At 43.9% G+C, this 12,478-nt stretch overlaps 1 protein-coding gene across 1 annotated transcript in view; it reads left to right on the top strand.

Moving 5' to 3' along the window:
• The window catches only part of NCAM1 (neural cell adhesion molecule 1), a 90,187-nt gene extending 78,742 nt beyond the window's left edge, over nucleotides 1–11,445 (top strand). Inside the window, exons 18-21 of the mRNA XM_065651946.1 lie at nucleotides 7,384–7,591; nucleotides 8,009–8,125; nucleotides 9,101–9,883; nucleotides 11,248–11,445. Of these exons, the coding sequence (XP_065508018.1) occupies nucleotides 7,384–7,591; nucleotides 8,009–8,125; nucleotides 9,101–9,883; nucleotides 11,248–11,368 (1,229 nt within the window). The 3' untranslated portion in view covers nucleotides 11,369–11,445. The remainder of the gene's footprint in view (nucleotides 1–7,383; nucleotides 7,592–8,008; nucleotides 8,126–9,100; nucleotides 9,884–11,247) is intronic.
• The last annotated feature ends 1,033 nt before the right edge of the window (nucleotides 11,446–12,478 follow it).

Here is a 12,478-nt window from a genome sequence, read left to right as displayed (position 1 = left end):
ATTCTCTTTTAGCTTTTGTTACGTGTCCGATGGGACAACAAAGCAGCTTGGGACAGCTGGGGTGTCTTGCACAGGTGTATTAGCAAATTTGGAGAATGCTGTCGCCTTTGGAATACAGAGTGTTCATGCTGTACTCCATGGCAATGGGCGCAGCAATGAGCCCGGATGCCACTGAACCCTTGAAATCCAACAGTAACATGGGCAGGGACCCTCTGAAAATGGAGATTAAAAAAAAAAAGTGCCCAGTTTGTTATCATGGGTGTAACTCCTTTGGCTTCACTGAAATTATTCCTCAGTCTGGTGTGAAGCATAGAAGGAATCAGTATTGGAGGCTGCCACTCAAATGTTGCACTTGGAAATGTCAGAAGCACTTTGAAAAGGACTCGTTTTGGAGAACAGGTTTGCGGCAGGATTGACCCAACAGGTGGATGCGGTCGGTTCTCGGAGCGTGCTCTGTCCGGGGCAGGCAGGGCACTGCGCAGGGAAACAATCACTGCTGGCTATGCTGGATTTGTGACTCTGTTTCTCCAGATTTTTTTCATTTTGTAGGGGACTTTGGTTTCTATTAGACCTTCCAAGGTGTTTCCAGGCGCTTTGGTTCCCTCAGCTGATCCCCAAACCAATTATGTTGGGGGAAAATATTTCCCGAGTGCAGGTTAAACTTTTCTGACATGCAGTCCCCAGGCCCCCGGTGAAATGAAGGCGGGTATGCCAAACTGCAGTAGGGAAGAGGCTCTGTGTATTTACTTTCCTTTAGCATCTCTCGTTGTTTTCATGGTGTTCAGCTTTTACATTTTGATTTCAAAATGAGCTACACAGGAGAAGTCAGAGTCAATGCCTCTAACTTGGCATTGCCCTGCTTGACAGTAATAGCTAGGAATTCCCTGCAGAAAAAAAGTATATTTATTATGGAGAGTCCTTTGTTAACATCTTTTGTACAGTGTCCTTGAAGTGGTGGGAAGGATAAGGGTGTTATTTTCAGTAATAATAATTGCATTAGAGTAGCTTACAAGCAGCTGGAAGGCTACATGGAAAAGTTGGTCCTGTATTCTCGAGAGCACCTTGTTTCTTCAGGGTTTTAGTCACCTGCTTCCATTACCCAAGTCCTTGGTACAACAGGCTTTGGGAGAAGGACTTGGCCAGGCGGGTAGATTGCTGCACAAAAGTGTTGTCCTTTCAAATACCAGATAACTGTTTTCTTGTGCTTCTTGCTGAGCTTTCTGTTCCATCATTTTTAATCTCATTTGCTTGCGAACCCCATAAACCCTGACTTGGACCCTGCTCTGTGGCTTTGGACGTTGCTGAGCTTCTGAACCGGCCCTTTTGTCGGTGTGAATGTGCTAATGCTCTTCTTTAACCTTTAGCCATTTTAATTTACGAAATCAAATAAACCTTTGATTCTTATGTTTTCTATATTTATGACCTAATTTTTTTATCTATTTTTCTCTCTTTCTTTCTTTTTCTTCCTCGTCCTTTTTTCCCTCCCCCTCCCTCCTTCCCCCTACTCCTTTCCTTGTCTGTCGTCATACATGTCACCTTGGATCTCACGGGGAAACATCCACGCTTGCCACATGCACCAAATTTGTTTTTAAACAACCATATTTTCCCCTCCTGGGAACCATTGTCTGGCACCTGCAGCGACCTTGGGAAGTCCATCAACGTCGTCCTCCTTTGTTTCATTGCTTCTTTCTGCAGTGACTCTGCTTTTACTCTGTTAGAAACTTGAAATAAAATAAAGCAATATTTGCTAGTAAAAGGCCTGGGTCCCACCAAGGTGTGAAAGCAGATAACTTTGCTACAGAGGATCATGGCAGTTCAGAGAAAAAAAAAAATTCTTTAATTTGAAAGAGTCGCTATTTTGTAACAAGGAAAAAGGGTTTAAGCCAAGTTTTTTCTCTTTAACATTTTTTTGTTACTTGTAATGAATTTGCCGGTTTTAATGGATGTAAAGAAATATTTTTGTTGTTATTTGCTTGCAGCTTTTCATCAAAGGAAGGTGTGCAATCCCGAAAGCCTTTTACTGCTTTTTACTGATTCCTCTGCACATCTGGTGCTGATCACCACTGTATTGTGCAAAAAGTTTCTAAAGCCCTGTCCACAAATCTAAACCCACAGACTATAAAAAGAGAAAGAAGATTTGTCAGAGATTATCCTACTGGTGTCTCAAATGTCTCTGTGGGCTTTTGCATGTGATTTCAGATTTATGGCCATTAGAAGGTTTCCCTGATGTGGTGGTCTGAATGTAAACATCTGTGGGAATGACACTGAAGAGGTTTCTTTATTTCTTATTTGTGTGGTTGAGTCCTTGTGACTTCATTGGCCCCTTGTGTGCAGTCAAGTATCTCATGACCCGTGGTGGATCTGGGGCACAATATAGCCCATGAGCATAAAAATTTGCAATGGATGCTTGTCTAACATTTTCTGGTTTTCTGCTACTGTATTATGAATTTCATTGAGAGATCCCTTTTCTTGCCATTTTAACAGAAAATATTAGCTTTTATCAAGTTACCTGACCAGTTAAATTATCATTATTATTATTATTACTGATCATTAACAATATTCATGGTTAACTGTGCATGTGACACTACCAGACAGGATTAATCCAGGGTGGAAATTGGTGCAACATAATCCATCTTTGTTACCAAGATCTGTGTATTGCATTTCGTTGAACAAATTTTAGTTGACTTTTTTTCCTTTTCTCTTGTTCCAACTTAAAAAACCAAACCAAAAAACCTGTGCCCCTCATGAATTGCCTTTGTGATGGCAAATCCGTTTGGCTCTGACACTCTTCTAAAAATGAGTGTTGCTCTCCCTCTGTCTCCTTCTCTGTGGGCCTGAGGTTGCCAAGGATGAAACTGCCGACAGAGTTGTTGAACTGTCTGTTCAGAATGTCTCAAATACTAGCAGTTGTCTGGAATGGGATTAATCTTTCTAACAAAATTCTGATAGGGACAACCAGAAAGCTCTGCCATCTATCTTGTCTAACTATGCATTTTGTGCTCTGCACATAAATCTGCTGTGTTTATTCAGACCTTGTTCATTATGACTTGTGAGCTGCTTTTCTATCTAAATTATAAATGAAAACTTTGTGCAGGTGTTGCACACAAAAGCATGTGGATTTCTTTAAAAAAACCCCTCACCTGCAGTGTTTTAGAGTATAAAAAATGTGTTAGATCTCTTGAGTTTATAGCTTAGCGTTACTGAAGTACAGCAAGAGTAATCATAGTACTAAAAACTCGTGTGACCTGAATTTATTAAGTCCAGCCGTAGATCTGGTATCACCTCGTGTTGTGGGTTTCCCCTTATCCACAGGCAGAGTTTACGAGCTGAGGTTGAGATATGTCTCACCCTCATAGAGTTTAGGTAAGATGTTTTTAATAACCTTGACTTTACATAGCGTTGCATGGAGAGAGAGCAGCACCTCTGGAGGCCGTTCTTCCTATTCAAGGAGAGGTTTTCAGCGCACACACGCAGCTTTGCACATGTTCCCCAGGAGCAAGTCGTACGTACAGGCAGGCTGGAACCTCAACCCTTGGAAAAGGTGTTTCCGTGTGCGTGATGAGCTGCAGAGCCTGGTGGGATCTCACAGGACCCGTGGGATTCCAGCCACTCCGCCCCCAGTTTGTTGTCAAGCATCTACGTATTTTCAAAGATGTTTGTCAAAGCATTACTTCGACTGCCTTCATTTTAGGGGAGGGCTTTGTCTGATAACGTTCTGCTCCACCAGGATCAGTTGCAATTGTTCGTACCTCCTAGTTTCTGCTAGATAAAAAGCAGCAGAGCTCAGGCTGTGGATCCGCTCCTCAGACTTACAGTCTGCTTTACTTCTGAAAAGAGGCTTTTTGTGGGACTCTTTGCTTACCGGTTTTCCTTTTTGTATGCTCATATTCCCCTTTTCATCCTTGGAAAGGGAGTCAGTCATAGGAAAATAAGAGCTTGAAGCAAGGAGCAGACCGCTGAAGCCGCACTGCGTTGGTGTGTGTCTAAAAGGGGTTCAGCAGTAGTTTTGGGAAATACCCGTTGCCTTCTTGCCTCGGAAGGAATGCTCCGCAGACTGCTGTGTATTTCTGCTACCTAGCAGCTAAGTTGAAAACAAGCCTAAATTGTCAATTGTGTGGAAATGGAAGCTGTTATCACTTGGAATAGGTGAAAGTTGTTCACCTGTTGATTTTTCTCCACTATAAATTGTGCGGAGCGTCTGAGAGAATGAGGTCTGCAAAATGTGGCACTCCTGTTTTGAAGGATGCTTTTAGGTGTTTGCAAATTAAAGCCGTTAGCATCCACTGAGACCAAATACCTTTTCTCCTGGATTTTTTTTTTTTTTTTTAATTCTGATGCATGAAATGAAATTTTTTTTTTGTTCTATTCTCTTCTGCCAAGTGTTGTAGGACTTTGTCCAGAATCGTAGCTGCTTCTTTCCGACCCTTTTTTGCCTCTTTGTCTACCTGTGCCTGAACATTCTTTGCAGGCTCTAGCTGAGACGCCATTAGGTAAACATGTCTGCGTGGTTCTGCTCTCTCTGACAGAGCAGATGTCTGTACAGAATGGCAGAAAGTAACATTCATGAGTTATTTTATTGTACGCTGTAAAATAAGGGTGATTAGAAAGGTCAGTCTTCCAGGAAGCTCATTCTCCATTGAAAAAATAATTTGTAATTAATAAATTCTTCTTGAGAAGTAAGCACTCAAGAAAATTTTTAACATTTTGTGTTTCCTTATTACACCTGTGGAAATATTGTTCCTCGTAGTCCTGATAATAGCAAAAGAGTCAGAAGAAAGCTTCTGGTCAGGTTGAATGTACTCTGGATCAGGCCAGAAATGTTCACCATCCATTTCTACCGGTGGCTCTCACTGGTGATACACATGTGCTCTCGTACAGAGTATCAGCAGCCGATGCTCAACAACCTGTTTATTTATACGCTACTTTCGTACCCTGCATTTTTTAGACCCCAGCAAACTCATTAGGGATATTAAACGTCCAAATATTCGTTTGCTTAAATGCAACATAAAATTAGCTGTAGGATGGAGTGAATAGTTCTGAAGGTATTTGGAGATTGATTTAATTTAATCAAATATGCCAGTCTGTGAAACTGAATAACAGACTACATGCTTCCTGCATTTTATAACAACAGCAGAATTCCTTAACAAAATATATAAAGAAAAAAGAAATGCAGCACCAACAGACTCCAAGTTCATGAGGTCTTTAAGGATTCTTATATTATTCTTCCTTATTGCTGGTCTCTGAAAGATTTAGAATATCAATTCATGTCATGAATTAGAGTTTATAAAATGAGAACTATTTGAAGAGTTGAAAGTTACTGAAAATTGCAGGGAGTTCTTACTAGTCTAGGAAAAAAAAATCAGGCAATGACCTTGGCCCAGTTTTATTATCTGAAACGTCAAATCTGAGAATAGCACAAAAACAAGGGCGTTCCTCTGGGGGTTTGCCCTTATTCTCCCCATCTCCGTACTCTTCTTCCTGGCAGCCTTTCCTGTCACAGGTGCTTGTACTCCCTGGGGCAGAGCTGGAAGGAGAATGGTTTGAAGGGAGGGAGAAACAAGGAGGGGAGGAGGCTGGTACCTACTCTGTAGCTCTCTTTGAGCTTTAGAGAGAACAGAGGGGGCTTTCTGTAGCTATCATAGCAGAAATTGGATCTTGGGGAACAGTAAAGGAGATTTCTATTCAACCACGTTTGGTGAAGAAAGATATGACATTTACCTTTATTTGGGGATTTCTGTTAAAATTTCCTGTGTTATTCCTAGCCGAAGCTCATCCGCCTTCTGTTTCTGGATTTTGAATCTTGTTGCATCTTTGCTTGAATAAAGTGCCTTTTATTGGTTGTACTATTCTGCTCTATACAGGGACACAATGACGCAATTAATCCCTGCACGTTTCTTTTTTTAACTTACATTGACTGACTTTCCCAAGTAATTTTTTTTAACTCTTCAACCATGATTGTGAGATTTCCCCAAATCATCATCTTCCTCAGTGTCTCGTCTGAACAGCTTTCCCACATCAGTCATACTGATGCCAAACGCAGAGGTATTCTTTCATTTCCAGCTCCTTGCATCCCTCTTTATACATGTGCCTTGGTGTTGCCAGAAGTGAAATGGTAACAAGCTGGCCCAGGATCCCATGGGAATGCCTCAACCTTTTGATCACCAGTGGCACAGCAAACCGACTCCTGCGCAGGGAAGAAATTAGTTCCTTCCTTACTATTCACGTAAAGCAGCTCGCCCGAGCCCAATGCCGCGAGTAAGCATGAAAGCGGTTGAAAACGGCCGTTGCCGCGGTGGCTGCTGAGGACGCAGGAGCGTTGGCTGTGCCCCAGAGGCAGATGCTGTGATTGCCCTGACGGGTTCGCGGTTTTCGCGGTTCACGTGGGTCACGTGCAGTGGGTCACAGACAAGGCGCGGGTGATATATAAGGCTATTGATGTGGTTTATGCCACAGATAATACCCTTCAGGGGCTTATAGCTGATAATGACAGGTCTTGTAAAAGCTGGTGGGGAGAGGAAGAAGAGAGTAGGACTCTAATTTAAATGGAATTTTCCAGAAGGTATCTTCTAGCACATGAGCAAATTCCATCTGTCCCAGTGTTGTTCTGTCTCGCTCCAGCTCTGGTGACTGAGATGAGGTATATTTTGCAGGCACAACAAGGAGCTATTATCCTGTAATCCTGTCTGTGATACTCTCCTTACTGCACCTAAACTAGCCTGCCAAGTAGCTCATCACAGACAGATGATGTAGATGAGAAGAAAGACTGACACATTTTTAGCTTTTTCTCCAGGAGCTGGAGTGAACAGGAACATGTTAATTATTGAATACTCTACGCAAGAATCCTGAATACATTAGAAGAGGGAAAATGCATGACATCCTCACTCCCTGATTAATTAATTTAATTATGCAGCTTGCTGCATGGTGCTGGCAAGGGTCTGGTCTGTGGCACAAATGTTCTGCTGAGCATTTAATGGACCTGTGATGTGTCAGGTGCTGTCCTTGTGTCCAGCTGGCAGCCGAAGTCGCCCTGGAGCGTAGACACAGCCTTCGTCTTGGGGAGGTGGTGGAGGGAAGCAGGAGCCCTCCACAACTCCAGCTGGGTACATGCTGCAACAGAAGAGGTTTCTGTAGTCTGCTTTCCAGGCCTCGGTCCAACAGAGATGGGAAAAGCCCCATTAGGTCCAAGTCAATCTGTCTTTTCAAGCAGATTGCCCTGCATATCTTTAGGATAAAGTATTGGCTATAACACAAGGCTGCTAGACAGAGAATGCACTTTCTGTAAGTTACCCATGAGAAGAACCTAAGCGTAGCCAAATTTGAGCCATCACTAGCCCCAACTCACCTTTTAACTAAAACGCCTTCTTCTTTTTTTGGTCTCTAAAGCCAGCACTAGCCCTACATCAGGCCTTGGGACTGCTGCCATTGTAGGCATTCTCATTGTTATCTTTGTGCTGCTCCTGGTGGCTGTGGATGTCACCTGCTACTTCCTGAACAAGTGTGGTCTCCTGATGTGCATTGCGGTCAACCTATGCGGCAAATCCGGCCCAGGAGCCAAGGGCAAAGACATGGAGGAGGGCAAAGCCGCCTTCTCGTGAGTACTGTCATCGCTTATGTTGCCCCTTCTGTTGGTCAGTGTGTCCCTTCAGCAACTCTGGAAAAGAAGCTGGTTCAGGGAGTTCTGGGTTCCTCAACTCTGATGGGAGGGGACTGAAAAGATCTGGGGCCACGCTGGGTTTGCTTTATGTTCCAGGAAGGGAGTTCTTCAGCTGTTTCTCTGGGGTTTGTCCTGTTCCTGTTAGGAGCCATCAAATGGCTGGCCCAAATGCTGGACATCATGGTGGTCTTCTGTGCTGTAGGTAATAACTGGAAGGGGGAGTGACAAAAAGAAGTAATCTGCTGTTTAGCCCAGTCTGTTTCTGTCATTCACTATTGACGTTTGCGGCATGTCTTTCCAGGAGGATATTTAGTGTGAAAGGGAAGCAATCTCCATGTAATTCCCTTGTTACAGGAAAGACGAGTCGAAGGAGCCTATTGTGGAGGTGCGGACTGAAGAGGAGCGGACCCCCAACCACGATGGAGGAAAACACACAGAGCCCAATGAGACCACCCCGCTGACAGAGCCAGAGTACGTTGGCATGGGTCAATCTTAGCACAGGTTGTTCAGCCTGGAGAAGAGAAGGCTCCGAGGAGACCTTGTAGCAGCCCTCCAGTACATAAAGGGTGTCTACAAGAAAGCTGGAAAGGGACTTTTTACAAGGGTGTGTAGTGATGGGAGAAGGGATAAAGACTCTAAGCTGAAAGAGGGTAGAATTAGATTAGATACAAGGAAGAAACTCTTCACCCTGTGAGGGTGGTGAGGCCCTGGCACAGGCTGCCCGGAGAAGTTGTGGATGTCTGGAAGTGTTCAAGACCAGGTTGGACGGGGCTTGGAGCAAGCTGGTCTAGTGGAAGGTGTCCCTGCCCACGGCAGGGGGGTTGGAACTGGATTATCTTTAAGATCCCTTCCAGCACAAACCATTCTATGTTTCATTACGTGTGTGTGTGAGAAAAGCAATTATATTCTGTGTGGTTTGATGAAGGTCTTAGACTTGCAGGCAAATGGACAGGGCCAAGACGAGGGACTGGATTCAGGGGTCCTACACTGGGACCTTGTTGTGTGTTGACAGATGGCACAGGGCTGCAAGCTCAGGGAATTGGTAGAAAGCTTCCTTGTGAGGTTAGGTGGAAGAGGCTGAGAGGTGAGTTAAGCTGAAAGAAGAGAGTCTCTGTAAGTTGACAGGGTTACATTTGGCTAAGACTTAACCCAAAATCTGTGTGAGCAAGCCGTTCCTGAAGGATGTGTCCTCTTTACTCTTTTTCTCTTCCTAGTTATCCTTCAGGCATCCTAGCCAGTCCTTGCTACCCTTTGCACATTTGACCTCCGAAAGGGTTCTGCTCCTCCGAGTGCCTCTTTGTGTTCTGTGTGTGTTGTAACCACGTGCCATGCTGCTGCTGTGCCACCCGCCTGCCTTCTCTCTCCTACACTCTGCTCCCTGTTCCCCTGCCGTCGTTTACGGGCTTCATTGTCTCTATTTCTCTTCTACTCCTGTCCCATTCGCAGGCACCCCGCCGATACTGCAGCTACTGTTGAGGACATGCTGCCTTCTGTAACTACGGGCACCACTAACTCTGACACTGTCACTGAAACCTTTGCCACTGCTCAGAACAGCCCCACCAGTGAGACCACTACGCTGACCTCCAGTATGGCCCTGCCAGCTGCGGCCATTCCCGACTCAAACTCCGTGTCGCCTGGCCAGGCTACTCCAGCCAAAGGGGCAGCCACCTCAGTCTCTTCACCACCACCCTCCTCCACCCCCAAAGTGGCCCCCCTCGTTGATCTCAGCGACACCCCAAGCTCTACTGTAGCTACTAACAATTTGTCTTCAAGTGTCCTGTCCAACCAAGGTGCAGTGCTCAGCCCCAGCGCTGTTGCAAACGTGGCCGAGGCCGCCAAAGTGGCAGCTGGTAACAAGCCAGCTGCCTCAAGCCCTGCAAACCTCACTAGCCCTCCAGCTCCATCAGAGCCCAAGCAGGAGGTCTCCAGCACCAAGAGCCCTGAAAAGGAAGCTGTGCAGCCCAGTGCAGTGAAGAGCCCAACAGAGGCAACCAAGAACCCAAGCAATCTGAAGAGCGAGGCTGCTTCAGGCAGCACCGCAAACCCCTCCCAGAATGAGGACTTTAAAATGGACGAAGGGACCTTCAAGACACCAGACATTGATCTTGCAAAGGATGTTTTTGCAGCTCTTGGCACTACTACTCCTCCCAATGTGGCTAGCGGGCAGGCTCATGAGCTTGCTTCTTCCACTGCAGACAGCTCTGTACCTGCTGCGCCTGCAAAGACCGAGTATGGCTGCCTTTAATCTTCTGTTGGTTGTGTGCTGTGTCTCTTGTGCACTGGTGCTTGTGCTGTGTTCTTGTTGGATGTTCTTGTAACTAATCTCATTGTTTCCTTAGCAAACTAACTCACCTGTGAACCAACTAAATAGGACGTGGCTTTAAAGGTCCAGGAGGAAAGCAGGGTAGGCTATGCCAGCGAAGCAGAGAAAAGACAAACCCAGAAATTTATCATAAATGTGTTATTCTTTAGACTTTTAGGCAGCTTTGTCTATTATAGGTTATTCTTTTATGAGAAACAGTGCAGTTTGATGCAAAGGAAGCGCCGTCCTCGGAGGCGCTGAGTTCCTGCAGTTCAGCGAGCACAGTGACCCAAATTCGGTTTCCTAACAGAGCAGTGGAGCCCTTCAGAGCTTATTTTAGTGTAAGGCGGGGCAGAAACTAGTGCCATGTGAAACTGTAAAAGCCCGGTACCTCTGGGTTTGTCCCTAAACTGGCAAAAGGATATGGCAACGTGTCTGTGGCATGTAAATGAATTCTTGGTACGGTGGAATGCAGAGCTGGGTTCTTTCTGCTGCTCCAGCCACCTTCTTTTACCTGTGCTGCTCATCTGATTCCCTTGGGGCAAATCAGTGTTGCAGCCATAGGCTTAGAGTCATCTCGCCTGCTCATCAGGGTGAACTAAGATTGCCGTCATCTCAGGCTAACTTTGTGGCTAATGGGCTGGAACAGGCACATCTTCAGGGAGGCCACCAGATACGCCAACTTTTCCTGCCTCTGAAGAGAATGTTGGACAAACAGGCTTCTCTGATTCTTCAGTAAAGTGCCAGAATTCAGGCTGATGAACCTGAGCTTGAGCCTGTGCAGATGTTCACCTCCCTTACCCTTGTGAACGTGTGTTTGATAAAGTTCACTGCTTCTGTGTTTCCCTTCCTGCAACATACTGGAAAATTCTGGCACTGACTTCCTGTAGGGAAAAAGATTTTCTGCTAAAATGGCAGTCCATTTTAACAGGACATGAGTGATGGTAAAATCAAATTCCTTTACAACTGTGTGAGTTTCCCCTTTTGCTCTTTTTCTCACACCGCAACGTGCCTTGTACCTCTGCCACAGCCTGAGACGTCATCCTACTAGAATGTTAAATCAGGGCAGGAAGAAAATTTTAAAAAATATATATTTCACTAGAGCTAAATGAAGCTGAGGTGGGGGGGTGAGTTTGCTTTTTACTTATTTCTCCATCTGGAATTGCTCCTTTTGCTCTACAAAGGCAATATATTTGCTTGTTTCCAGAAACATTCTTTATCGCTAATTCGGCAATAGACAGTCTATCTTTCTCTGTCTCTAAACTGTGTCATTTTGGTGATTCTTCCTCAGGAAAATCCCAGTAGAAGACAAATCTGAAGCGCAAGCAACGGAAACTAAGACACCTCCAGCAGAAGTCAAGACGGTTCCCAATGAAGCCACACAAACAAATGAAAATGAGAGCAAAGCATGATCAGCGACAGAGGAAAACAAATGACAGAACAACTTCACCCAAGCATTTAAAACACAAAACACAACACACATCTCATTCTTCTAGTGTCTGTTGCCTTTTTTTAAAAAAAAACAAAACAGGAAATGCATAAATGGGGGGAGGGGGGGCATCTCTCTTTTTCTTTTATTTTCTTTTTTTTTTCTTTTTTTATTTTTAAGATTTCTAGAAAAGTTCTATTTGTTGTGCACTTGCTTTTAAAAAGTAATGCATTTTAAAAACAGGGTTAAACCCATAACCAAATCAGGGCTTAGCTGACCCTGTATATATTCCAATTCAAAAAAAATTGCAAATACCATTTGCAACGTGGTTGGGAAGCTCAAAATCAACTAGTCCTAGACAAAAAGAAAGAAAAAAAAAAAGAAAAAAAAATAAACCCTGTTCTTTCCTTCATTAGTATAGCAGATATAACCACTGTGCTACTTGGTACAGCTGGTACTTAATGAACAAAGTCCACAATTTATTTTTATACTTTTCAGTCGAGTTTGAAATATGTAAAGCCTCATAAATAAGTTATAATTTCTGTTCACCTTGTATTTGTTCAGTATGCAAAGTGTCTTGAGCTCTTTGTGACTGAATTCTGTTCTCCACGTTAGACATTTCTTTGGGTTTTATCATTATTTTTAGGAAGAATGCCAAAATAGCAGCTACGGGGGGATATATTTCGATTTGCAGTATTCAGACTCCACATTTCTTTAAATTTTTTGTTAATTTTTGCCAACTTTTGTTCTTTCCAGTGTTTACAGTTGACATTTTTTTAACTTTTTTTGTGTTTAAATGTATGTGTAAAATAGCTGCCTTTTTTTTTTTTTTTAAAGTAAATCCAGTCTATAGATACTAGGTTAGCAGCATGCTTGCTTTGCAAAGGGAGACATTTTAAACCATGGATGTTTACAGTAGTTGTTTCCCCTTTATCTTAATTATTGTTCTTATTATTATTATAATTATTATTATTATTTCTTACTGGAGTAAGAAGAGAAATAATGCTGGGGTTTGGCGTGGGGTTTTTTGGGTGGGTGGGGGGTATTCAAACCACTTGTCACCAATCAAGGTCTTTATCCAGCAACCCACATA

This window comes from Caloenas nicobarica, chromosome 26 (assembly GCF_036013445.1).
Source record: "Caloenas nicobarica isolate bCalNic1 chromosome 26, bCalNic1.hap1, whole genome shotgun sequence".
Classification (NCBI taxonomy): Eukaryota; Metazoa; Chordata; class Aves; order Columbiformes; family Columbidae; genus Caloenas; species Caloenas nicobarica.
The sequence above is the reverse complement of the archived record's forward strand: the minus strand, read 5'-3'. Positions and strand labels throughout refer to the sequence as shown.